The sequence below is a fragment of the Tinamus guttatus genome, unplaced genomic scaffold (genome assembly GCF_059628265.1).
Source record: "Tinamus guttatus ecotype Peru unplaced genomic scaffold, ASM5962826v1 Tinamus_guttatus_pri_ptg000599l, whole genome shotgun sequence".
NCBI lineage: Eukaryota > Metazoa > Chordata > Aves > Tinamiformes > Tinamidae > Tinamus > Tinamus guttatus.
Window position 1 is genome coordinate 2,019,457 of NW_028289133.1, and position 27,472 is coordinate 2,046,928.

At 43.0% G+C, this 27,472-nt stretch overlaps 1 protein-coding gene across 2 annotated transcripts in view; it reads right to left on the minus strand.

Annotated features, from left to right (window-relative positions):
* Positions 1-27,472, minus strand: part of PLCD1 (phospholipase C delta 1) — a 51,234-nt gene that overhangs the window by 13,602 nt on the left and 10,160 nt on the right. For both annotated transcript variants that reach the window (XM_088534810.1, XM_088534809.1), the window contains exons 2-8: positions 24,417-24,581; positions 13,845-14,073; positions 9,900-10,029; positions 6,690-6,918; positions 5,384-5,585; positions 3,450-3,594; positions 2,239-2,388 (exon numbers count right to left, since the gene is read on the minus strand). In XM_088534810.1, coding sequence (XP_088390936.1) covers positions 2,239-2,388; positions 3,450-3,594; positions 5,384-5,585; positions 6,690-6,918; positions 9,900-10,029; positions 13,845-14,073; positions 24,417-24,581 — 1,250 coding nt within the window. The remainder of the gene's footprint in view (positions 1-2,238; positions 2,389-3,449; positions 3,595-5,383; positions 5,586-6,689; positions 6,919-9,899; positions 10,030-13,844; positions 14,074-24,416; positions 24,582-27,472) is intronic.

Genomic DNA, 27,472 nt, shown 5'->3' on the forward strand with positions numbered 1-27,472 from the left:
GGTCTTCTTTTAATTACTGCTACTGCCCTGCTAGCACACTCTGCAGCAGTGCTTTGACTGCTTCTATTTTATAGTTTTATAGCCCTCTTTTTAGTGGCAGATCCAGGTCCCACCCTTTTTTCTAAAAAAAAAAAAAAAAAAAGTATCTCCAGCTTTTCCCATGCCAGCTTTACAAGGAAGTGGAAAATCCAAGAGATTTTTCTTGTTTTCCACAGTGTTTCAGGTTCAAGGTACTTTCCACAAACGGTCAGCAATTCAGCCCTTCACACTCCTCTGCTTCACAAGGCAGGCAGGCACAGGAAAAATATCAGAGAAAATAGTATTGTTTTCACTACATTGCCAATTTTTTTTTAAACTAAATGGATCAACCCCTCCACTGGAACATATTATCCAAGATCTATTCACTAAGGTAGATTTAGACCCTTTTCTTTCAGCTGGAGCCACATGCCCGTCTGTGTAAGCAGAGCAGCAGGGATGAGCCTAAAGATGGGAAAAACATCTTTAGAGAGGCTGGGGTCATTCCCTGGTACACATCACACATTTCTTTTCCTGATGTTTTTCTCCTTTTGAGTTTTCATACTATTCCCCTGGCCTACAAAGCATTAACAGTGCATTGAAAAGTTGTCAGCAGCTTTCCAGCACTAAGGATAAATAACCAGCCAAGAGGCAAACTTAATGCTTTGATTTTCCAACTCCGTACTAGCCTGCAGAGACCTGTCTCCATGCTGGGTGTATTCTCATCCTGGGACAGTCACTGATTAAAAGGAGGCAACTTCGTGTCAGTGTCAAGGTTCTACTGAAACAATAGCACCAAAAATTATGATTCATCCTATTTCCTGCAGCAGCACCTAGGGAGCAACATGGATCTGCTTGCTCTGCAACTCTGTCAAGTGGAGTGCAACACTCAAACAGAAGGAGAAAATCAGAAAAGGAAAAGAGAAAAAGGAAGAGGCAGAACAAATATTGAAGATATGTTGGGTGGCTCTTTTCTCTCCCCTTCTCCCCTGACAACTGCCAGTTTTAGCCCACACACAAACTTATTCCAGCTCCAGCTAAGCATTGCGGTCTAGTTTTTGGCAAAACAGTTCTCTAATAAAGAAATGCAATTTAAAGGGAACTACAACTACTTTCACACAAGCCTGATTCTGCAAAGCGCCTAGGAAAGAATAAAGGGGCTAAAAAAAAGAAAAAAAAAAGGTGGAAACAGGCAAATACTACAATATGGGGTTTTTAAACAATTTTTTCAACTTTTTTTTTTCATATCATGATTCCATTTCTACTTTTCGTCTAATTGTCAGATAATAATTCAATAGTGGTGCAACCCTATTTCGGGCTATAGTTCTTCTTCTGCCTACAGGGTCCCAGCTTGGTTCTCTGCTTTCTCTGCTTCATTGCGATGATGGGGGCATCTGCCCTGCACAGCCTCCTGCCTCCCCTTGTCCTTCAAGGATGCTCCACAGGTAGCACTGCTCTGCTCCATACCCACCACTGACCCAGTCCAGGCCATGCTCAGTGCACTGATGCTCTGCTCTTGATTCTTGATACAATTTGAGGCCACCTGTGCTTTTTAATTTTTTTTTTCCCTTAGGCTTTGAGGGAAAAGCAATCATAGATGTCCTGCTAACCACTCCTGCTCCTGTATCTTCACAGCGGAGTATCCAAGGTATTAAGAGGGGAACATATGCTGTGTCCATCAGCACAGAGCAAAACCCTTCAGGAAACCCTCTACCCTTCAGGAAATCGGTCAGTGTTCAGCCTCATCACATCAGAAACACAGAGGACTTGTATCCACTTAGCTTCTATCCTTGCATGTGCAGTAACCAACCTAGCTGTGATTCAGATTATTTGCCTGAAGAAGGCCATATTCAGCTTTGTGGTGATCAAGGAAAGATCCTCAATACTCAGCTGCCCTGGGACAACCCACAAAAGCAACATCCTCAAGGGACTAAGTGAATTGCCTGGCTTAGTAAATGGACTAAGAACGTCTTCAGTCCTTCGGGGATGTCTCCTCTGAGACCTCCAGACTGCAAGCAAATAGAATGGGCCTTAACGTGCACCAGCTATTTCTGGATACTCCTATTTCTTGTTCCACCTCTACTCTCATCAAGGTTGGTTCTTCTGCAAAGGCACCCTTCTCCAGTTTAGGCATATTCTCCTGCACTTAGTGACACAAAAGCCCAGCAAGAAGATGTTCTTGTCCTACCCTCAGGCAAAAAGTGCTACAGTGGCCTCACTCACCTCTGGGGAGGGGAAGTGGGATTTGTTTCCATCTATCGGTACGACCAAGAGCATGTCCTGCAGGATTGTCGTCATGTGCTGAGCCATGACCTTCTGCTGATCAAGGCTGCAGTGGTTCTCCAGGGAGATGATGACAGGGTATGGCGAAGTCTAGAACAAGACAGCAACATCCATCATCAGTGAAACTGCAGATTAACCCCAGTGCTACTAGAAGTTATAAACTGCATGTTTTCTCAGGAAACTAAAGTGTCTAGGCTTCTGCTAAAGTGAGCATTTATTTAAAATGTCATGTTCAGCTGCAGTGTAGCTATCTCTGTTGATGTCTTCCAAAAATGACAATTTAACAGACAAGGCAGTGAGCTGGATTAAGCAACCTGTCGCAGACTTCCCAGAGCACTTTGATGAGGTTCCCTGTGCCACCATTCTCCACCTGCACCATGTGTATGAGCACCTCTCTAATTCAGAGCAAGGCCTGGGAAGGGAGGCTTTGTAAATCACTAGGTTTGCTCCGATCTCTAAGTGGCTGAGATTTCACGCCACTGAATCCTTCCTCCTTTCACACAAAGGCCTGATGTGGTTGTGGTTCCCTGTAACCCCTAGATATTTGCTGAAGACATTATCACTATCATTGCAGCCCTGAAGGAAGCTTGGTGTGAATCTCAGCTTAATTGGACTGATGGAAAATAGCAGAAAACCCACGAGTCTTGGCAGACCCAAAGTTCTGTTGAAGGCTGACAGCCCAGCACTGACATGTAAGATTCCAGACCTACTCATTTCTTTTAATGCAGGATAGAAGCACTCATATCTGATCCTCCAATGCTCCTAAACATTGGTGCTCCTAAACTAGGGGTGTACCCTGACATATAAAAGCCATGCAAACCATAGGCCCATTTGCACTTTTCATTACATAAGTTGTTTTTTAAGATATTGGGCATTATTTTCACTGTAGTGGGATCCAGGGTGCAGCTGGTGCTGGTAGATTGACACTCTGCCCCAGACAGTGCACTGCCTAACCAGTAACTCCTAGAAATGGATCTCTGAAGAAGGAAGAACATGGATGCCCAGCCAGAAGGATGTATCTTCTACTCATGAGAAATGCTAAGGTGCAGACTTATTTTTTATGGTCTCTGCTTAACGGGCAGAGACATACTACGTGTCTCAAACAGTTCAATATGAGAAATGTTAGAGGGTCCAAATTCCCTCATCCTTACTTTGAAAGCATAGTTCTTGATGGCCTTAATGACATCACTGAAGAGGATCTTGGAGGTGAGTGTGTAGCCATGATAAATGACGGGCTCCGAGTTAGGGCCGTCCCAGCAATCCAGTTCCACACAACGGCAACCTTTGGTGAGGGCTCTGGAAACAAAGAACCGAAGCGGTTGGGTTTTAAACCTTCCTCTCCGTTTCAAAATGAGGCTGTATCAGGCACAGATATTTCTTGGGAAGGTTTACACGGAGCTTGGGGATCCGGAGAGAAAAGAGGAGATTGGAAAACTGGGAAAGCAGATGAAGAAAGGGTAGAATCGGGAGAACTCAGAGTCAGTGAAGAGAGCTCAAGGTCAAGCAAGGAAAGCACAAAAGGGGTCTGAAAATAGAAGTAATGAAAGTCCAAGGTAACTGACAGCAAAGGAGATAGTGAGTGCCACGTGAGAAAGGACACTCATATCTGTGCTCAAAGACTGTGCACAAAGATCATAAAATGAAGGAGAAATCATGTAGTGGAAGAAAGACAGTAGGTCAAGGTCAGCCTTAGAAACGAGCTCGCAAAGCCTAGATGATGTGCCGCCTTCATCTAGATTTGATAAGACACGGGGGATGAATCCTCAGAGTTGTCAGGGAGGGAGGTGTGGAAACTCTACAATGATGCCTGGGGAGACTGTTGAGGGCCAGTGTGTAGAACTGAAGCTACAGACTGAAATTCCCTTTGGAAAGTCTTGCCTGTAAATATCCACACTTACATTTTCATTTTCTTTCAAATGTAGTTCCCCCTATATGGACCCCTCTCTTTCCAGAAGATCATTTGGTCTCTTTTACAGTAACTCCCTGTACATTTCAGATAACACATGCCCTTTGACTCACTGCAATAAGAATCATGGGAATCTTTTTATTTAATTTTTTTTCTAGCCAAAATATAATTCTGTAATTTTCAGATACTGTAAGATGAATTCATCCAGCTAATGAAAATGCAACTGGTGTCAGATTTCACTCTCCACTACTTTAAGCTTATGACTCTAGACAGTCATAATTTCCTGACAGATAAGTAATAAGCAAAGGAAGAACTGCAGTCACCAGTCTGCTTATGAGGAAACTTTGTCTCAATAACAGGGCTGTGTAAATGTCATGGCAGAAAGAAGATAAGGTGTTTGTGCAAGTTAATGGAGGCCACTGCAAGCTCCTGGTCACAAGTTATCAGACACAGCATTTGTCATTAAGGTCAGAAGTAGGTCACACCTAATATTCTGTCCAGAGATGCTGTGGGAGCCTCTAAACTGATGAAGAGAAACCATACAGGAGCTTCTTGATCACCCACACTTACTCATTAGCTCACATCTCAGCCCAACCTTAAGTCCATGATTTTGTGGACTACTCCAGCTAGTTTGCTCCAAGATAAACCTCAGCATGGTTCTAGAAATAGTTCACGCCAGAGACTACTCACAAAAGGCAATATGGATCGTTAACATTATAGTAGTACACATCATTTTTGGCTCCTTCCACCCCCTCTGCAGTCCTCCAGCTCTATCCCAGAACTATTCACATCCTATAAATCCCTAGCACACCTAATCTCATGCCATATTCTGTGGCGTACAATAGAGTCCCTGAGCTTCACACTTGGAAAACACCATTCTACAGGGTTATAATCCAACCCCCATATTATTGCAGATAGTTCAAAATTTTTTAAAAAAATACACACACAGACAAAGAATGTAGCAATTGTATGCCTTATAGTCAGAATAATAGACTCAGTGGAGATGCAAGCTAAAGTGCTATGTAATACAGACATGGCAAACCTGGTCTAGAAACAGTTTACTTCAATGTGAACACAAAGCAGTGCCCACTACTCCATCTCAGGGTTAGAGATTGCTTCCTGGTCCTCTTGCACCTATAGTATCAATGCATCTTGTGTCCACACACACATACACATTACCTGATATAGGCTTCTGTGCTGCTTGGACCTGTCAGCTGGTCTTCCATGAGATAGGTGTTGTGTGAGGATGACACCAAGTAGTGACTGAGTGGTTGAGTCATGTCCTGGTAAACTTTACTGTGAGATGGGTTGAATATATTCCCATCTTCAGACAGCAGGTACATCAGGAAACCATCCTTGGTCATGGCATTACCTCTCTTGGCTGCCAGATAAATAGACACAAATCCTGCAATGAAAATCTGACACCTCCAGGCTGTGCCATCTTCACCTGGTTTATAACTCTGCCTGCAAATGCCTATTGATCTCCAGAGGACCACAGAGGCAAAATGTGCTCCCTAGACATTCAGCTGTTACTAAAGATGTTGAGTTGTTCAGGTGAAGATGACAGCTTCATCAAGCCTGAAAATACTTTTAAAACTCTTTTACAAGCATAGCTCTTTAAGGCACTTACTATCCTTGAAAAGACCCAGAAACTGCCAAGAACAGCACTTACCCAAACCATCTCTAGAGATGCACAGTACAAACATCTCATTCTGAGCACGTCAATTTCCCTTCATGTCCAAATAGAGAAATTGTCAAAAATTCAATGAATATATGTTTTGCAAAGAGTAAATGCAGTATGGACCCATTTTGAGAGGAAGTGGAGTCTCCCTATCTCGAGAGGTAGAACTAGATCTCAGTCCAATCTCCAGATCTGACATCTATAAATCAGCATTGTCCCCCTTCTGAAGTTATAGTAGGACAATGCAGAAAGTCTATGATTTTGGGATAATTTGTTGAACATATCCTTCCACATGTTCCAGTCTGTCTATTCACTTAATTTCTGAGCACAGAGACAATTTTGTGTTTGTTCTCCCAAACAGAAGTCATTTTCTCAGCTAACTACTCAGATACCTCAGCACCTGACAGCTTTCAGATGTTCACATTCAGAAAGACTGGTCTCCATTCCTGCTTCTGGAGAACAGAAGCATCGCTGCTCACTAAACCTTGCAAAGCCACCTGAAACCTTCACTTTTAAATAGGTCATCGGAGCCTTTCCCACAGGGATTTCAGTGCTCTAGCTATCTCCTTACTGCTTTCCTGCTGATCAGTGTACTTAAGCTGAAGAAGAACAAAGATATTTCCTTGCCTTTCCTGTACACTGCTCTTCTAGAGCTGCTAATATTTCCCAATAACGCTGGCTGAAAAGAAACAGCTGCTATGAGAGAAAGACACACACAGCTGCAGAAGAAAACAACAGGAAGGCAGTTCAGAGCTCACCAAGCAAATAAGTTTTTGACTCAAACCAGGCACAGTTCCAACTTACCTCTTTCATTTGGTTCGTATCTTTGAATTAAGGCAGGGGCAGCAACAACAGCATCTTCTTCTTGCTGTGTCTCATAAAGGAACCTCACCAGATTCTGGCAGGACATGAACCCTTCAGCATCTGCATACTTTTGGAAGATTTTGTCTATTTCCTTCCTCTCTGTCAATATCTTGTAAAATTCCTCTATCTCCTCATCCTCCAGAGCCTCTGTTTTGGACTTGTCACAATGCTGTAAACGTAGAGGGGAGAAGGAGTGAAAACCTTCTTTCCTTCTGGCATACGCCAGCCGTAATCTGCACCAGGGCTACACAACGCAGAACACAAAATAATTGGACAAAGTTACCGGCCAGTGAACGAGAAGCAATTGGTTGATGGTTCTCGATGAGAAACCCAAGTCATAGAACAGTTAAAATTATTATTATTATTATTATTATTATTAACAACTCATATTATCGGTATGTCTATGAGCACCAGGCATGGCCCTGAGCTCCACTACAGCAGGTGCTGTGCAGACAAAAAGTTAAAACGAAATCTCTTGACAACCTAAGAATGAAGCAAGCATCAAGAGACATTTGTAGACCAAGAGATGAAGAAATATAGGGAAACACTTAACTCAGTGCATCTTAAATGATTGATAGAGTCCTTGGATTAAAATATAGTAAGCAAAGTTAAAGGAGCCTTTATCTTTGATCAGATAGAGCTATAGCCCTGGGTTTTATGTACGGAATGTGTGTCTTGGCTTAATCAGTCTTCATGCTAATCTCAGCCTAACTCTGCTGATGACCTCACTGATGGCCATAGTGATCTTGGCAGATCCTCAAGCAAAATGATAATGAGAGAATATTTCTCCCTCTGGGATGCCAGCACGGAGTGTTTTAGTGGCAATTTACAACCCACTTATAAAACCAAATAAAACGATCACGATGCATTGTGTCCTGCTGGCTGAGCTAATGACAAAGATTTTCACTTGTTGTTATGAATTCAGGGTCTGCTAGGTGAAAGCTGTGGGTGTCTCTCAGTTGTGAGAAAACCTGTGAAATGCTTAGTGCTATGGGGAGCTTCAAAATAGGTTTGAGCACTCCGGGAACCATCCTTTCATTGCTGCCTTCCAGGACTGCACCATCCCATGCTGTGATCTGGCAGATCTCAGCCTAAGCAGAGCATGGTATTTAGTGACTGAAGAAGGAATGGAAAGAGGGAAACAGGATGGCATAAACTGCAGGAATGTGGTGAATGACAGGTTTTCTTTTCTTTAAAACAGGAATATAACATGTGAACATAACATGATGAGCAACTAGAAAAGTTATGTGTAGAGTCTGTTTGCATTGCATATGTCTTACTCAGATGTGCCTGAAACCTATACGTGGGCACAGAGTTATATGATGGAAAGAAAGAATAGTGTGACACATGCCCTATAGTTCTCTCTCAAATACTTATTCACCCTTCCTTCCTGTGACTAAATGAAGAAAAAACTCACTAATATGGAAATGATCACCCTTATAAGACACTGTAATGTCTCTCATCCCATCTAAGTTTAGGTAGCATGTAAACTAGGAAGATAATTATCTACTTTAGGCTACCTCAGCGGTCAAATAGAGCAAGACAGACTTTTGCTGGAGGCAAGTCAGACAACGAGAGATCTGAATTAATCTCCAGAAAAGCCTTGATTTCCACTGGATATACAGCAAGATTAGAATAATTACCTGTCTAATAAGGGTACTTCAGTTAGTTGCCTGCAGTTAGATGGGATGAGTCAGAGCTTAGTAACTCTTTGGACTTCTAGAGGAAAAACAAAAAACAAAAATCCAAAAAGTAGAATTCAGCAAGTTTCTACTCCTAGAGCTTCCTTCTAACTATTGAAAGGACTGCTGAAAGAAGGGGAGACTGTGTCTCCAAGACAAAGGTGTATTTTCAGATACTTGATGTTTAAAGATATAGGATTCATCTGTATGAGATATCTCCAAAAGAATAGGCAAATTGTGCCCCAGTCTCACTGAGCTTTATTGTCTTGACTGACATAGACTGAAAAGGAAGAGTAAAGTGACTTCTAGTGTAGACATCTGCACTAGAGACATCTAACTTAATCAGAAGAATCCTGCTGTTCCTTCAGGATCTCCTGAGTGGGGAAGAAAGGACAAGATACACTAGCAGTTTATCAGGAGGATTTTGCAAGGAAAAAAATCTTAAAGATCTGCTGGCCACCTTCCCTCTTAATCCTTGCAGAGTTACCAGAGAGAGGGACCTCTACAGAGCAAGGATTAGGGAACAAGTTCCTCCCTTTAGGGGAGTTCTTAGTGAAACCTTCCCAATCTCTCCTATCACCTGCCTGCAGGAAGGAGAAGAACTACTGCTCAATGGCCACAACCACCCACCTGCTTATCACTGATAAGAAAGAGCATCTCAGATACCGCCCACCCATGAATTCAAATCCTCCTTCGGACGTGGTGAAAATTTGGAATTTATCCAGATAGTTTATCTCTCCTAGGCAGGAAGTCTCCTCTAGAGAGACACTAAAAACTTAACAGCTCAGAAATTGTCATCATTTCCATTATCTTCCCGTAGGCTCAGCCAGCAAGCCAAATCTTGAGAAATTAGAAGTGTATGTCCCTGAGCAGATTAAACATGCCTGAGGCTATTAGAGCAACCAGACTGATCCAGGCCTGTGTGCAATGCCACATATCTCTCTAGATTGTTTTGCTTTTTCTTTTTTTTTTCTAATCTGCCTTTTTTTTTTTTCTGTTTTCAATGGTCACTTGACATCTTCCTCTGGGAACGTAAAGATTTGGGCTCACAACTGTAACCCCTCTGATGTCAGGTGGGCCGAAGCATTGCCACATGCTCATGACATGCAGAACTACCACAGCACCTCTCAACATCCATTTGCATTTCACTTTTTTTTTTATATTCATGCATGTGTCCCATCTTTCTACCAAACCTGGTAAAAAGTGACTTCAATGGTAAAGGCAGAAGACCTTCATCAAAGATACCTGCATCAGAAAAGAAAGATACCTTCATCAGAAGTGCTGTGCTAGACTAACTTAATTGTCAGTGGGAACCTACTGAACACCAAAAACCATGAGTACTTCCTTGGTGCAAAAAAAAAAAAAGATGCTACAATTTCATATTAGCTTAGATCTCCAGCTAAAGCTGAAACGCTGTGGGAAATCATTACCTCAGTCAACAGCAACTTTATGTGCTTGTTGTCTTTACCTGGAAAATTTTTTTGGCATGATAGTCATCAACTTCGATATTAACTTCTTTCAGGAAGTCCTTGAGTTCCTTCAAGCTCATCTTGTTGTCTTTGTTTTTATCAGCTTTCCGCAGGCAACTATGAATCCAGCTGCAAGATGATGTAAGGAAATCTCTCCAGGCCAGTGCCTAGTCTAAATACCTCCTAAATACTTAAACGATGGGGGGCAAAAACCCTTCTGAAGTCTCAGAACCACATCTCCAGCTGCTGCAAATCAGCATGGTACCACTGAACATCTTGCATCATCTTGCCTTTTGCTTTGAAAGGGCAAAATGGTGCTTTGGTAGCAACAACACTTTGTAATATGAGCGATCCAGACCCAGGAGAAGCTTTTCTCCATCTGGCCAAAGCTGGATCAACTCTACTTAGGAGTTTCTGGCCACAGGCAAATCATAAAGTTGTCTTATTTCTCTCTTATGACAGAAAGTGCATTTTGTTGCAAACTGTTAAAAGGGGATAGATGAAAGATGAAAAGAGCTCCCAGGAAGGTAAGACAAAGTGTAATGGATTTGACCAATATTCAGTATATCAGAACAGAGTCTCCAAAAGAAGCATTCACCTCCAGTTTCAGTATTTATTTAAGATTTTCTACCTGTATTTCTTAACTTTTTTTTCTTTTAGCATAATCAAAACAAATTTTGTGGATCTTGGATTACCGTTCTAAAATACCTAAGATCTATTATTATATTATACTGTGACAATGCCTAAGAGTTTGGTTTATAGGATACTCAAGTTATTATGGATCTGGATCAATTGCTATAAAAGCTTTTCTATGTGTGATGCCTGTTAAATTGAATTGGATTTCCCAAGTTCTTTTAGTTTCTTGTGAAAATAATGTCAGCCAGTTAAGATACACTGGAGTTTTAACAAGAATAAAATATTCTTTTTGCAGCAAGGAACTGCATTTCTTTACTTTGCTTTAACTGTGAAATGAGTAAGGGTTTCCAAAGAAAGCCTCCTATTTTTAATATAGAAAAAGTCATCCAAGCAAAAATTAGATCTCCATGTATCTAAGCTTCTATTTCTTGCAAAGGAGCCATTACTTCAAGCTCATTCCAAAAAGTTGTTTAAAAAAGTGCCCAATCTCAGCATGACCAAAATAAAACTCAGAATTTTCAAAGATCAGCTGATGCCTATAGTATCATAATCAGGCACTTAAAAAATTCCCCCAGAGGAAATATTAAATGACAACCTTAGTGGCTGCAGATGTAACCTTCAAAACCAAGTATTCACCATGGACACTGCACTCACACTATTTTTCTGAACTTAGAAATATGTGTAAACTATTTGTAAATGGGACTATCAACTTTCTACTAGAAACCAAACAGATGACTAAAAATGGCTGGTGGATATTCCATGAACTTGCTCACAACAGAAAAGCACAGAAAACTTGGGATGAATGACTCCCAAACAGAAGTGAAATTTATACATAAAAGCCAGAATCAACGCAGCCAGTTTCACGCACCTCAGATGAAAAATCCCCTTTAGATTCTGGTCTCAAATCATTCCAGGCACACATACCTCCAATATTTGTTAAACAAACTATGCCAGCTTGCTGCAGGATTGAATCTGATGCTTAGTAAGATACTACTGTATGTAGAAGGACGTCAGAAGTACTTTTTAAATATCAGGAGGTTTTATCCTTTATAGGAATGTATGACTGGAAAGAACACATAAGCCGCTAAGCCCAGTCCCTTGCAACCACAGGCAATTCCATCATATCACAAGCTGAACAAACTCTCCCTGAAGCTAGTACATTTTTTGGTCTCAATATTTCTAAATCTACTACAATTTCTAAATAATTTCTATATATAATTTTACATAATTCTATATAATTTCTGTATAATAATTTCTATATATAGCAATTTATGAATATTTTCTATATAATTTCTATAAGATAATTTCTATAATTTCCAAATAAAATATTTTAAAAATCGTGCTCATTTTTTTACATATTCAAGCCAAGGTTTCAGTGACTGGAAAAGATACAATGTAAGGCAATTCTCTGTTGAGGGGGTACAGGATAGGGACTCAGCACTTCTTCCTCACTTATTTTCTCTTTCTGTGCTCACAGATGTGGAGAACACTTCTGAGGTTTAAGGAAGTCCTGCTTAAACCCATGCTGCCAAGAAAACATGGTGAAGAAAAGACTAAATTTGAAGTCCCAGGCTTTAATTAAATATCATCAAACTCCAAATGAGAAATTGTGCTGTTCTGTAATTCCAGGTTACATTAAATGGCCTGAGACAAGCCCAGATTGAAAACCAGCACTGCACTGTAATTACTCTTCCAGAAATATTGCTTGTCTGCCCGCCTCAGCTTTGATTCTGCTTTCCAGAGAGGCCCTTTCCACGAAGGCTGGAATTTTACAGCCTTCTTCCCTTACAAATGTCATCGTTATTCCATTCCCACTTAGCAATCACTTCTTAGGAGGAAGTTTTTCAGCAATATACTCAATTCAGCATGCCCCAAGGACCACTTTTTGTAGCCCCACACACTGTAGGGTGGGGGCAGCCTTCACAGTCAGAAGGAAAACGGCCAGGGTGTAACTTGTGGTGCTGGCAGCACCAAAGCTTTAAGATTTCAGGTTGTCTAGAGCCTACTCCCTGCTACCATGGACACTCCACTGCTGACACAGCTGAGGAATGAGTTTAGTGTCTGGAATATGAAAGAGCATCTAAAAAGATACTTATAACCCAGAAGAGAAACACAATCAGGCACATCAGAACTGATAGAGCCTTGTTCCTTTGAGCAGATTGCACCAAGGTTGTGCCGGGGGCTTATTAGACACCAGAAAACCCACAGAAGAGTAAGGCTTAATGAAAGCTCAGTCTTTATGGGCCATCTCCTTCATGTCTGCTATACATTATCTAGCTGGGAACCCATGTGGAGAGAAGCCCCAGATGAAGACAAGACTTCCCAGTCCCTGCCAAGGGCTCAGACTCAACCTGTGTGGCCTTCCCTTGGCCAAGGAACTTGCATCACTTTGCTGCTGTGTAGATGCTTTGATGCCTACCAAGGCATGGAGCTCACACAGGCTCCTCTCTGCAACTACTCCATGGCTTCCTCTCTGATAGCTGGGTGCCTGTTTTTTTTTTGGAACTCACAGGATTTTTGCATTTTATGACCACTGCTGTTCTGTCAAATGAGGGGAAATCAGCCAGCAGATCCAGATGTTGCTGGCAGGGCCTCAGACACAGAGAAGCTGCAAAAAAAACTTTTAAAAATCCCTGCACCCATGGATTCATTTCTGCACCCACCTCTTTTTAAATGGAGATGAGACCTGTGATCATAAAGGACCTTACTGAGTGAAATCCCAGGGAAAATCTCAGCAGAGCTTGGATTTCACCCAACTAACTCACTCTCCTTTTCCGCTTCACTCCTTTTCCACTCTAATAACTGCATTATTTCTAGAGCAATTGCAAACTCTTTTCAGGACAGCATTTCCTCCAACCTGAGACAAATAAGAAACAATTGCACTAGAGCTACCCAGGGTAAAGTTGGCAAACAGAAGAGAAGAATGGGTTCCCTTGCCTTATTTTACTGAGAAACATGATAAACAGCACCAGCTTTTCATGCCTTGCCAAGAACTGACTGTCCTGGAGTTTACTGCAATGCAAGTGAGACAGACTCCTGAAGAATATAAAATATAATGATTGTTTTATCTAAAGCTACTTGAAAGGGGCAATTCTTTGCTATGTGAAGCCCAAATCTACTCTTGCTTGCATCAAATCAGGAAAAAGCGTTGGAAATCAGGAAAGTTTCCCGGGTGTAAAATCAGTGCAGGATAAAACTCAGTGCCCAAGATCAACGGGGAAAAGGAGATTTAGTCTCCTATCTCTACCCGCAGAGAAAGAGAAATGCATCTTTGTGTGTGATTAACTACTTTATGAGGCAAAGGATACTGTTGGAGCTTCTGTTTCTGGTTCATAGAGTTGCTGTGGGCTATGATTTTCCCAAGGCCGTTGATCCAGTGGTTGGCATCATCCTCTGAGTTTGCAATGAGGTCCAGGTTTTTCCGTTGGTCTTTGAAAATGATGGAAAAGCAGAGATGCTCTGGGACATTCTTGGCGTATTTTTCCATACCTTCTGTTTTATGGCCTGACCTCACATCCCGAATATCTTCAATGGAGACTGTGGAAAGAAAACAGAGCATCCTGTCAGCAGGGGTTCGGTCAGCCTTATCTCCACTTGGTGATGGATGTTAGAAAATTACTTTTTTTTTTTCTTTTTCCTGCAACTTCTCCCTACCATTGCTGGAGGATTTCCTTCCTTTCCCCCATTCTCTAAACTTGGGTACCAAAAAAACTGAAATCAAAAGCAGCAGTAAGAGAAAGAAGAAAAAGTAAACACACACACACACACAAAGAGCTTCTCCTTTGTTCTTTTCCCATATCCTTTATTTAACAAACAAGCAAAATTGGTACTGGATGTGATACTCTCTTATCACATTTATGAGACATAAATCATCTCAAAGACCTTGGCTCTGGTCTGCAGAGCATCACTGACTTGACCCTAGTCTACATCTGCAAATGGGGAGAGCAAAGTGGTGCCTCTCCTGATGAGCATCAGGACATGCAACCCATTACATCTATCCACCCTACTCCAGTACCTGGATCTGTCACTGAGACCATGGATTTTTAACTGTCCAGCCTGAGATGTTGCTGCTCAGAGACAGGAGCTACCAGTTTCAGAAATCTGTGTCCTTTTCCATGCTTTCAATAGCACAGCCCAAGAGGGACACCAGCCATTGGTCATTTTTTTCCACCTTTCTTATCCACCTATAAACACAGAGGGAACTTTGATGAAAAGTAGTATGCAAGTGCAAAATATCCACACTGTTTGGCTGAAGAGGAGAAACTTGTCTTTAAGCATCCATACCTCCTGCTGCTTCATTTAAATTGGTGCAGTTTCATTCTTAAAGTTTTTAATTATTTCAAAGTCAACACTGCAGAAAGATATGTCAGTATCTACCCCCACAGTTCTAGCATGGCTTCCCTGGGATCATCCAAAGTTCATGGATGCATATACAAGTTTTTAAATCTCCTTTTTTTTCACTTTGGCATTCACAATATACTCAGCTGCATAAAATATGTTCAGTTTAAAAGGAAAAAAAAAAACAACAACAGAAACACTTCACTTTTGAAAAATCTTTAACTATCCAAAACCACCACTTGACCTTTGCTTTGAATTTCCACCATGTGCTGGGGTGGCCAAACATCTTCCATAACACTTTGTTGGTGTGGTCTCTATATAAGAACTTGCCGGGGAACAGGGAAGTGCTTCCCAGAGTTGGCAAAAACCCTCCTTGATGATGAGCAATTATCTTTGTGTTTATCACTCGGCAAAGACCAAGAGTCAACCGTGGATGTGTCTGAGGGGAGAGAAGGAGAGAGCTGGGTTGGGCAGGGCTGTTGTGGAATTATGCTACCCGGCCAATTTACTGTGAGTGAAAACTTATGGCTTTGAGTGCTAAAACTCTCCTTGAATAAAAGAACTGCAGTTCCTCCACAGCTAGGCTGCTGATTGTAAGTGTTCCCACTAACTAGCACAGAGGGAAAATGAAAGAGATTGTGCTTTAAGTTACAAAACTACATATCTTGCACCCTTACTGGAAAGGATACTGTCATGTTTGGAGGCATTAACCTCAATTAAAATGTCCAAAGTTTAATTAGGCTTCTTTCATAAGCAATTAAAAAACAAAACAAACAAACAAAAAGACACCTTTTGGAACGTAACCTTTCTGTCCTATTTAAATATACCCTTTAGAGAGAGATAAATCACACCCTTAACTACAAGGCTACAGTGGACCATCTACCAAGAGGACAGATGTAGACACGCACATTGCAGATGGTCCATAGGTAGGTGACACTTCTCCAAAGCCATCCTGCTCTGGTTGTGACTGTCCATGTGGAAGTTTCGCCCTGTTGTTCCTAATCACCTGCCAACTGCTCATCACTGCTTCGCTCTTAGGAGGTATTTTCCCCTCAGACCGGCTAGCTAATCTGCTTGTGCAATCAATCCCTAGATTTGGGGTTGGCAAGCACCTGGTGTTTCCTAGGCTAGAAAATCTGATGTTAAATGCTGGAAATTTAGAATAGATTATTTGGAAACCATTATCTGGCAAAGTAAATCTGCTGGAAAAAAAGAGAGCTGTGTGGGAGGAGAGAAGACTGCAATTCTGTGTCTGGAAAGGCTGCCTTCTCCTTTGTGAGGCTTTCTGCTACGAGGAAGATGATGGGGAGCACAAGGGTCCTCCATGTAGAAAAAGTACAAGAAAAGTCGAGGAACAGGATCAGTGTCTCGCATAACCATGCAAGAGACTAGCAGAGGGACTATCAATGCAGGAACTGTTGAAAAAAAAAATAAGGGAGGGAACTTTTTAAAGCTTTCCATAGCCTGGCCATGTGTTCAGTTTTCATGTATCAATAAAGAGTTGAAGCCAAAGGAGCTGGCCAAAGCCATCTGTAAATGTTATCTCTTCCCTACTCTCGGAAAATCTGAACCCAGCACGAATACATTATCAGTTGCTCCAGAACAGTGGGTGTACTGTACTAGCAGCCCTGCAACCATCCCAAACTCACTGTGTGCTCAGCTGAGCTAACTGCAAGGAGAAATCAGAAACAACTGAGGGATAGAGATGCATTTTAAAGCAGAGGATCACTTACAGCAAACTCCCATTAACACGTATCACTGCAGCCTCCCCGTCTTTCTCCATCCCAGCACAGCAGAGAAGAAATGAAAGCCAGAAGAGAAGTTGGAAAGTTTGCATCTGCTTCTCCTGAGTATTAATGTCTGCAGAAGAGGTGGTTTGTGTAAAGCCCAAAACACAAAGCGGACACAAGGGATGTTGTATCCTTCCAGGCCTCTCATCATCAGGCCAAACAGGTCACATCCAAGCCAGCCTCCCCCTGCCATGGATGCAGCTCAGCTAGTGCCACAGTTAACAGTAGGGTTTCTCCCCTCTGCATGTGGGTTCACAGGGACATACAGCAGCATTCCCTGGGGTCAGTGAGGTTACACATGTCTGAGCAAGTCAGAGGGAGACAAGAAATCTGTTTTTTTTTATCCCTCCTTTCTATTTACATTACTCAATGTTGCCCTCCTGCACCTCCCTCATCAATTCTCTGCCCAGCCTCTCATTTCAATGCAGCATTAAGAGCCAGCCGATGAGTCAAGCCTGCAGAATGCAGGAGACCACCTTGACAGCCATGACATTTTCCAGCAACCACAGTGTGTCTTTTGGGTGTTTGTTTGGACTATATTTCTGCTCCTGTGGCTTTCCAGGTGTTCAGAGTTATACTTGCAAACTTCTAACCTACTGCAGAAGGTCAAGGAGCGTCCCTCTTTCAAAGGAAAATAAAATCCATAATTCACATTGATGTGAATCTAACGAGACTGAAGAGTCTGCAAGTGCTCAAGTCCAAAACCGTGACCCCAGAAAACTTGCTGAACGGATGTAGAGCCTCACCTGTACCTCTCCCTGACCCGAAAGCTCCCCCAGTCACCAGAAGTTATGTCATCTCCTAGAACAACCCATGCATGAAAGATTCCCTCCTTGTTCCTGCAAGTTCCCTGGCTGGCCTGACCACCCTCCACGAGGCACAGCCAAACTCACCCTTGTGCATCAGTTGCAGCCATACATGTCTACGGGATGGTCATTAGTGTAGGAATCAATCCTGGAGGAAGCAGTTGGAAGAAGGACAAAAGTTCAAGCCTCAGATAAGCCCAAAAGCTGCAACCACAGAGCTGTCAGGCTTCAGGAGTGCATCCAAGCTAAATGTACGCACAAAGAGCCATCAGGCAGCCAAAAATACAAGGGCTGAAGAGCCAGAAGGACCTTGTCAACATGTCAAATGGTTATAGCGTTTGCTTGAGAGGTGAGCCCTAGCCATTGGCCTCTGCTCCAGGTTTAATATCCTTCTCTTCCCTAGTCATTGCTTCTATGGTAAAGTGTCCAGACTGAACTCTGAGTATGTTAACCCCAAGGAATACAGAAAAAAAGGGAGGAATGGAGAAAGAACCCTCTCTTAGACTTCCTCTGGTTGGACAGACAGCCCTTCAAGAGGAAATGCTTTATCGCGAGCTTTACAGAGAAGACAGAAAATGAGGAACTGAACCTATTCCTCCAACAAACCACTAAACCTACGAAAGTGCTTCCCTATTCTTGTGGTGAGAAGCCATTGCTGATAAGGAGGAAGAGAAGCATCAATGCATGGGCACTTCAGTTACTCATAAGGGGAGGGGGGCAGTTTTCACTGTGGAGGAAATAGCCCTCAGATCCCTCCCTTTCATTATCCTACTTCCCCTCCAAAAATGAGTGATCTCTGCAGTGTGGCACTGAGTCACGTTGTCTTCTTCCATCCACTCCAGCAGCCTCAGTAAGTCATTTCTGTTTGCTGGCAAGAAACATAGATGAGAAATGTACCCAGGTGGTAACAGCTTGCACCATACTGCCCCACAGTACTGCATATCTGCAGAGAGATCAAACCCTCCCCAGCCACAACTTCAACAGAGTTTGACACAAGTTGTTTTAGCTGCTTTCATTTGCACCTGATGCTTATGGCTGAGTGTAGCTGGGATCAGGACATTTACAGCCAGCAGGCATTGAAGTCCCATAAACTCCCTGCACTGGGAACACCAAAGGTTATCTAACACCTGAGAGATGCTTTCCCATGATGGTCCAGGGGTGTTTTTTATTGTAAACCCCACTGTGCTGCCTTCTTCTTAACCCTGGACACTTTGCTCCTTCTTCTCCTGGCCTGCTGTACTACCCATGGTCTCACTTGCTGGTTCCTCATCCAGTCACTGCTCCTCTGTCCCCCTCTGACTTGCCCAGCACTGTGTTTTAACTTCAGATCCGCTGCATGTTGGCACATGTCACCAGATGACTGCCAGTAATCTAATGGGCGTGCAATTTTACAGATCTACTAGGAGAAAACTTTTTGTATAAGGTCTTTATCCAGTTTTATCCTGTCAGTATGGAGTGATGATGTAAATAGAGCGATCTTTATTTACATTCCTCCCAGACAGCACAGTCAGGGCCCCATAAACTATTTCTGCAGCTGGTTTGTACTTCTCCTTCTATTACTCTGCCCCTAAATTTGGATCTAAGGCTCTCAGCCCATCCATCTTTGCATTTAACATATGCTATGAAGAATAAGGTCAATAACTTTCAGCATACTGCCTGCGAAGAAAATGGTCCCAGCAATGCATGCAGTGACCTGTTTCAAAATTAAATAATAATAATGATAAAAACAACAACAACAAAAGCCAATTCTGCATTTGAGATGACTTGCTTAATAGGATGAGTGATTTTGATAAAAACTAATGAGATGACAAAGAGACAGTTTTGTTTTCACAGCTGAGATCCGCCTTGCATAACACATTCACATCAGCAAATATCTTTCCAGGGATAAATACACATCTGACTATGAAGCATCAATTCCTAAAGAAACTGCCCACCCATCTCTAGAAAGAAGCTGTTGGCAAAATCAACTCCCTGCTGTGTGTATACAGATTGCTGAACAATCTGTACATATTTCAGCACATATCAGATGCACAGAAACAAGGAAAAGTTTTTACTTATTGACGTAAGCAATCATGGAAAGACCCTACATCTTTTCTGTTCTTCTGAAAGCCAGTCCAGTACTTTTTTTTCGATGGAGGCAATCTTTCATCCCTCCACAAAAATGGCATGGTATGTTCATCACGGGGTATTTTAAGCAATTTAAGGGCGTTCCTAAATTTCACAAGAACTTAAGAATAAAGGGAAAAGCTTCCTGCTGAGCACTGGTAGCAGGCCATAAACATAAAGTTTTTGCATTGTGTTTAAACCATACAGAAATACCATGTTATACAGTTCGAAATCAAAAGCAACAACACCAACTGGTAATTAATCATTAGATCCAAGTATCAATTTCATGTCTGAAAATAATCACAATGTTTTGATTTAAATAGGTGTGTCACTGCCCAGTAATTCAGTACTTTAGCCCTCCTCATTCAGCTGTGTCCAAAACTCACTCTTACTAAAAAAAAAAAAAAAAAAAAAAAAAGCTTTTGGCCATAAATTTAAATATTTCAGCCAAATCTCTTTAATTTGTTCCATGACTTTCTGTGCAGAAGGTAGCAAAGCCCCAGCTCCTTCGAGGCCCCATGGTAGGAGCCCTAAATCGAAATCAATCATTCAGGCTTTCTCTTCCAGTTTTGAGCACTTGTCTTTTCCACCAAAAGCTCAAAATGCTGTTCCACTGTAAGGTTTTCAACCCTCTCTACAAAATCTTAAATGCAGATGATTTTTAAAGGGGTTAATGCTGGCTTAAGTGAGCTCACGTTAGGGATTTCCACTTCTTTAAGAGAAGACTTTTAAAAATTGATATCAGCTGAAAGCAGCATATGGCTTTTTGCTCCTTTTTTTTTTTCCTCACACAGATGAGACCTGATATCTGACCGCAGCTGAACAAGATTGTGTTAGGGATGGTGACAGGTTGCTGCTCCCTGGACATGAGCCCTTGCACCCTGCTGGATCCCTTCCCTCTGCAACTGGTCCAGAGAGATGCTCAGGAGTGAACTGGCTGTTACAGAACTGGCTGATTCTCAGATCCTTGCACAAACCTTTCCTTTTTTATTTCTGAAAACTGTTAACTTGCCACTTGAACTCCGTTCTCTCAGGCCCAAGCCAATCTCTTTTCTTTAATTTTCTTTTTCTTTTCTTTTTTTTTTTTTTTTTTTCTCCTTAGGGAAAAACATAGCGTACAAAGCTTTCTTTCCATTTCCCAGGGATCCTTTCCATTTCCTAGAGTATGATGCATAAAAGACTAATAGTCCAGAGAAGCATCTGAGCAACTTTAGCTCCACACTTTGTTTAAGATAAGAGAGAGCACAGAAGTCCTTATGGACCAGCATCTCTGTGATAACCACAGAGCAGGAGGAGGCACAGCTATCCTGCCAACAAGGAAGATCCCAATGCTTTGGGAGTGGTGGGAGCTGCTTGAAGGTGTACATGGTCCATGTTGGACCTGTACTTGAACCTTTCACCATGCAAGAGGCCCAACATCACTTTTGTGTTTCTTAATGAGGTAGTTTGCAACAGGGGCTGCTGCAAAGCAATGTAGGGATGGATGGCATTGCCTGCAGGCAGTCATCACCACAGGGCAATGCAAGAGCTTCCTACCAATGCATTTGCAAAATCTGGTCCTTTGTGCCTAAAAGGAATATAGTGAAAAATAATGGATTATGGATAATATGGAGAAGAAATATTATGCTCTACCTGTGTAGGAACTACATCGTAATGGCAGCCTAGCCTCCAAAAAGCCTTGTGGGGAATACAGCTATCCAGACAACAGCCAATATAAAGTTCTACTTGTTTTAAATAAAGGCATAGCAAGGTAAGAACTGTGTCCCTTTGCATCTGACCTAAGCAACTATCTGTGCCTGTGACAACCCTGCTATGTTTGTTATGTCTTTAGTTCAAGATGCTGAGATTCTTCTGCCTAGCCCTGGAGATTCTCAGTTTTATCTTCTATGAACACAGCCACACAGTGGTTTACAAACAGCCTCTCTGTATGACTGTATGCAGTAACTGGAGTAACAGGAAACTGTCCAAATAAAAATGTAACCCTCGCCCTATCCAGAGTTCACTCCTCTGAGCTGCCTCCATCTGGCTGCTCTCAGCTCTGCTGCAGATAAGATTAGACCTGCTGCCCAGACCTCCCAGTTTCCATTTTACTCATTCGTTTTCCTCCCTATGAAAGGCAGCTTATCTGCAGTTTTAGAAAGGCTTTGCACTGGAAGACAAAGTTATGGTCTGTTAGCAAGGAAGTGTAACTCTCTGGAGAGTCTCACCCTGGAGCCCTTGATCCTGTGTATCAACTCATGATCCCACACTCCTTGCTTTTCAACTACACACATACGGCCAAATAAAAAAGCAGCCACAGCAATACAGTCTATCAGAAGACACAGTGTCAACTGGGGAATTCATCTCCGTATCGAAATCCAGAGCAGTTAATACCTAGTGAATTTGAAATCCTGAGAATCAAACTCAAAACCAGTGGTTGCCCTGAAAACTTGGAGGTGGAAGGACTTAGAGGACAGACAGAGCAGACAACTGTGGGGAAGTGGATGGCCTGGGGACTCAGCAGGTGTTGGTACAGTGCTGGTTTCTACCACTGACTTCTAGGCTGAGGCATGCCCACAGTGTCTGTGAAAAGCATCCCTGAGGTGGTTGAGTAAAAGTCAAGCACAGAAAGTCAGCAAGTCCAAGAAAATCAACAGAGCTGGGGCCTTGCCAGAAGTTGTTTCTTCAAGATGGCAGAGATCACCTCAGCCTTGACTGCCTGGATGATTTTCCTATCCCAGTGATAAAAGAGACTTTCTCTTGGGAGGGACCTATTCCCGTGCAGGTATTATAGAGCAATATGTGTGGGGGCGAGCTGGTATTAGTCCGCCTTTGTTCTTGCACTTAGGACACTCCCAGGGCACAGCAAGTTCTCCTGCCTGCAGTGTCATTGACACCATCTCCAGAAATGTAGCCACCTACCTTAGCTGCCACCAGCTAACAAAACATCTGGGGTATCTTGAGCGATGTAAATCCACACCCTTGCTGACCGTGCAGTCGCTTCCCACGCACGCACATACCCAGCCTGTGCGCAACACCCACCTCAAAGGATCTGGTCCCACTGCAGGTCTCTCACTGTAACTTGATATATAATAAATTATAGTGAGTGCAATTTTCTGTGCCACTGCCCTGGAGAGGGAAGCAGCGGGTTCAAAGAGCGCTTCTCTAAGCTCATCTCAAGGTCCCCGCAGTCAGGTCACAAGGACTTGCTGGTTGTGCAGTTATTGCAGAGGATTGCAGGTGAGGGCAAGGTTGTTGCTAGAGGAGCACTCAGCCCCCATAATTTGGAAATTGCTGGCAGGGGAAAGAAAGCTCTGAAAGTTCCTCCTTCTCGACTCACACCCTTGTTTGTTTTGTAACAAGACATTACCTGGGCAAGGACTTCAGTTGCAAACAGAACAGAGGTCAACCGAGCAGGCATTCACATTCACTAAGGCCTTCACATTTGTTGTTGCTATTATGGATTATCACATCAGTATTTAACTGGCTCAGTGGAGCTCAGGGCCCTGCTGTGCTGGACGTGCAAATGCACAAAAAGGAAGGGTCTCTCGCCCAAAGCCTTTTAAAATACAGCTAGGTAGTGGAGAAGAAAGGCGTGTTGTTAAACTGGGGGAAAGATGTAAAAAGAGATTAAATGAGCTGCCCAAGGTCACAGGTGAAAAGTGCAGCAATGCGAAGGTTATAAACCAAATATATTTTGCCCTGCAACCTTATTCTTCTGGCTCAAGATCTCACACACCTCAGTGACACTTACTGTAGGAGTGGAGGTAATTTGGAAGACCCACCCCTTGCTTAGACACATTTAGTTGTTGCAAAAAAAAAAGTGCAAATAACTAGGACAACAGTGCTCTCACATTTCAGCATGCTATAGACTATATTGAGAATTATTCATTAACCTCATGTCTTTAAAAGTCTATGATGATCATGACAGAGAAACAGCGCAGAAGAATATTAAAGGATATAACAGATATAAACAGATGCATACCTTGCCTCATACCACTGTTGTAATGAGTGTCTTCCTTTCCCTCTGATGTTTGACACTGTTCCATTTTAACTCAACAGCAGGGACCAGAAGGCCCTGGGTAATAAGATCCTAAGTTTGATGATGCTGACACTAAATGTTTTTTCCCCATGTTCTTGCAGTGGTGACTGTTGTATCTGGACTTTTTGTCATGGACAACAGTGGGGCAAGTTTTGAGTTTCCAGGGTAAGGATGAGAACAGACTTTGCTTTCCAAAGACATCTCCTGCAAGCCCTTGGATCTCCACATCAGTGTCTTTTCCTTTTGAGGTTTCAATACCAGACTGTACGTTGTCCTGCTTTCCTAAGAGCTGCAGGGCAGATAAGCAGTATCCTGGCAGAGCCCAAACCAACAACCAAAATTCACTGTATGATGCTGCAGATGTGCAAGACAAGCCTCACATCTGGCATGTTGGCTGTACCACCACAGGGACACCTGAGTAACCTGAACTCTTAGGAGGAAATTGGGAATCACTGCTGAGCTCAGCATGCTGTTGTTTCCTCAAGAGTTTGTCCCACCTGCCACTGGTGTGGTCTTCCCTCCACACTACGCCATGCTACATCACACCATGCAGCCCCTGTGGTTATTACTCTTCCACTTCATGACAGCTTTGAGTGATAGCTCATCAGCTTGGGAAACGTGGCCAATCCTCACTCAGCAGATTCCCCTCAGCTGTCTCAGAGCTGACACCATCTGTCAGTTTGTGTGGTGCCAAGGTGTGAAGGATCTGGCCCCATTGCTCGAACCTCTGCCTTCCCACTGCAAGGATAAATGCCCTGGACCAAGCAACCTTCTCTATAGACAGTGCCTGATGCATGTGGTGAAGGGAATGATACTTACAGGTCTGTGATTCTGGGGTCCTCAGCATCTTCTTTGATTCCTGCCATATGGTTTTGCAGTCCTCTTGGAGCTTATAAAACCGCTGCTTTTGCCAAGAACCTGACTTCACTTTGATCAGCTGGCTGCCTTTGAGAAGGAACTTCAGATCCTTGTCATCTTTCAGGCCTGTGAAGAAAACATTGACTGGGTTACAGGAATCAACACAAGAAATAATGTACACAGGGTTGTTCCTTCATAGGACATTGCAGGCAAATATATAGAGAGACCACTCCAGTAAAGAAGATAGCTCTGAAGAGGACAGCAGAAGACAGAAAGAAATCCGCTACACAACATTTTATGTTCACTAGAGTGACCACTCGTTTATTCTTAGATGGAGGTAACCAAGCGAATTGCCAGAATTCCCAGGTGGTTCACAAACATAAAATACCTTCTTCCAAGTAAACATAGGACGGAACAAAAACAAAAACATATTAACAAAAAAAGCAGACAAAGAAGAGCTGGGTAATTTGCAATTCAAGCACTGTCAGGAAATTCAAGAGATAGCAGCTTTATTCTATCACGGATATCCTTTGGCAGTGACACAGGGATATACACAGATGCCTCTCTTCCTTCTCTGGGAAAACAGGTCCCTCCACTCCACCCAGGGAATTCTGAAGATCAATGTCATGAATATTACAACATACATAGACAAGGGCAGTGACTGATGGCATTGCATCTACTAAGTAGCAGATGTCTTCCCCTCTTTGTCCAGCTAGCATTCACTTTATATAAAGTGCACTTTATTTAAATATACCAAGCACTACAATGCAAAGTAACAATAACCAAAGCTCTGTCGCTAGGAACTTCAGCAATTTCTTGTTTTAGGCTAGATTCAGGAAGGCACTTAGACATCTAAACTGGCATCGAGCATCTACCACAACGTTCAAAACAGAGAATTAGCCTCCTACAGCTTTGAATCGCAGTAGTATATGACTTCTACATACCTAACTACCTTGGAGAATCTGCCCCTTAAATCAACCATTAATTACAGATCCGGAGCGTGTGGGCTGGGGAGGGCCAGAGAATGAAACATGAGAAACACGTTCTGGGTTCTCAGTAATAGGCATCTTGACTCTGACATTGCAAGAAGGGTTATTTCAGAGCTGGTGCAACACCATTTAACTCTGCAGCACTTGCCAAACTTGTCCTGATTCAATGGGATTTTTGCTAACCTTATCTTGGTGATGCAGACAACTGTCATTAATACTTGTCCATCAGCTCATTCAACTGTCATTCAGCCACTTGCAACCACCTGCCACTCGCTTTCCTGGGATATATCCCAGTAAATATAATGCAGGGTCACACAAAACAGAAATACAAGTAAGCCGATGTAAAACCATTTATACGACAGTTCCCCCAGGGCCACTGGCTTTTCCTCTTTGGAAGACACACCCTTGAGCTGCTGCTATTTTAACAGGGCAAATTAATAAACCACCAAGCATCATTTCAGCTCTGCTTAAAAAGCAAGGCCCCACATGAGATCCAAGAGTTGCCTCTAACCTCAGGACACCACAACTAAGCTGGGCTCAGAGGAGGGGTAGCTGGTGGGCTGCAGATTACCAAGGTGCATGATGGCTGCAGCAGCAAAAGAGCAGCATCATGTGCTTGTGACTGGGACAGTTGGGTTTCAAGAGAGAATTTTAGACTGCCAAAAAAGCCTGGGATCTCTGTCACAGATCACTTTTAGGGGTCTGTTTTGCTCACCCACTGAGGAGCTCAAGATGTTTTCCTGATTTTGAAGATGCCACAATGCAGGCCTGGAGCTGAGCCAGGCTGAGGTGTCACGAGTTGACACAGCACGATAGGAGCTGGAGATCCTGAAAAGGCAGCTGTGGCCTCTCTCTTTCCTCTACATGCAATTAGTTATATCATTAATTAAAACACCTGCCTAAGCTTCAGAATCCCCTGGCCTCTCAGGCCCAGTGTCTGGTCTGGAGTAGATGTGAGAGGGAGATATGCACAATTCTGGAAACTTCAGAAAGAAAATCACAGAGAAAATAAAAATATCACTTCCTGCAAGCACAGAAGGGTAAAAGAGTCACCCCAGCCATGGCATCTGGAACCTCCTTGGTTTTACTGTTTTCAAGCAAAGGCATAGGTCTACAAGAAGCCAGATCACCATGGGGAAGAGCAGACACCACAGCAGCATCACAGGGCCCTGGGTCTGTTAAACTGCAGTGTCGAGGCTTCCCTGCTGAAGAAAATGCCTTCTTATCAGAGGAGTTAACAGAGATTTAGGCTTAGTTAATGCTACTCTGGTATCCTCAAGGTTAAGGGGGAAAGTTTCCTCTTTGTCTGCATCACCCACAAAACTCTGTTCTGGTTCCTGGCCTCTTTCCTTCTTTTTCCTTAGGTCCCAACCATGCAGGGTATTGTTATGGGATAGGAGGAGGATGAGCCATCCTAGGATGACCTGAGCAGAAGGAAAGCCATGGGTGCACATGCACATAAGTGTGTAATGAGAAATCGCCGTTACCTGTGAAATGGTTGGTTACACAGACGCTCCACGCAGCACGTGTGACGTACCACACTGAACATGCTAAATGGTTGCATCGATGATGGGCTATGCTGTCTGTGTTTGGCACTACAAAAACAACGCATGGCCTCTGCTGTAGGGACTGAGAGCATAAAGGTGTGATCCAGTAGGCTTATCATGGACGTAAAGGCCACGTATTACAGAATCACAGAACAGATATTGTCTGTGAGAATATCAGGTCATTCGGGCAAACCTAGATGGCCACAGGCAGTGGTCAAGGGCAGGTTCCTCTCTTCCCAGCCAGATCCACACAAGAAGGAAACCAGCAGGAACTGAGAGCCCCTCATCCCTCCAGCCAGCACAGCTCAGCCGGTCTTCAGCATGGATTGAAGCTCCTTTTCTTCTTCAGAGGATTCAACCATGGGGTGAGAACAGCCCTGTCATCTATCCTTGGCTGACGTGTCTATGGACCAAGCCAAAAGGAAGGCATGCTGGGGTATCCAACCTCTTCCTGTGCTAGCTACTCACCCTCCAGTGCCAG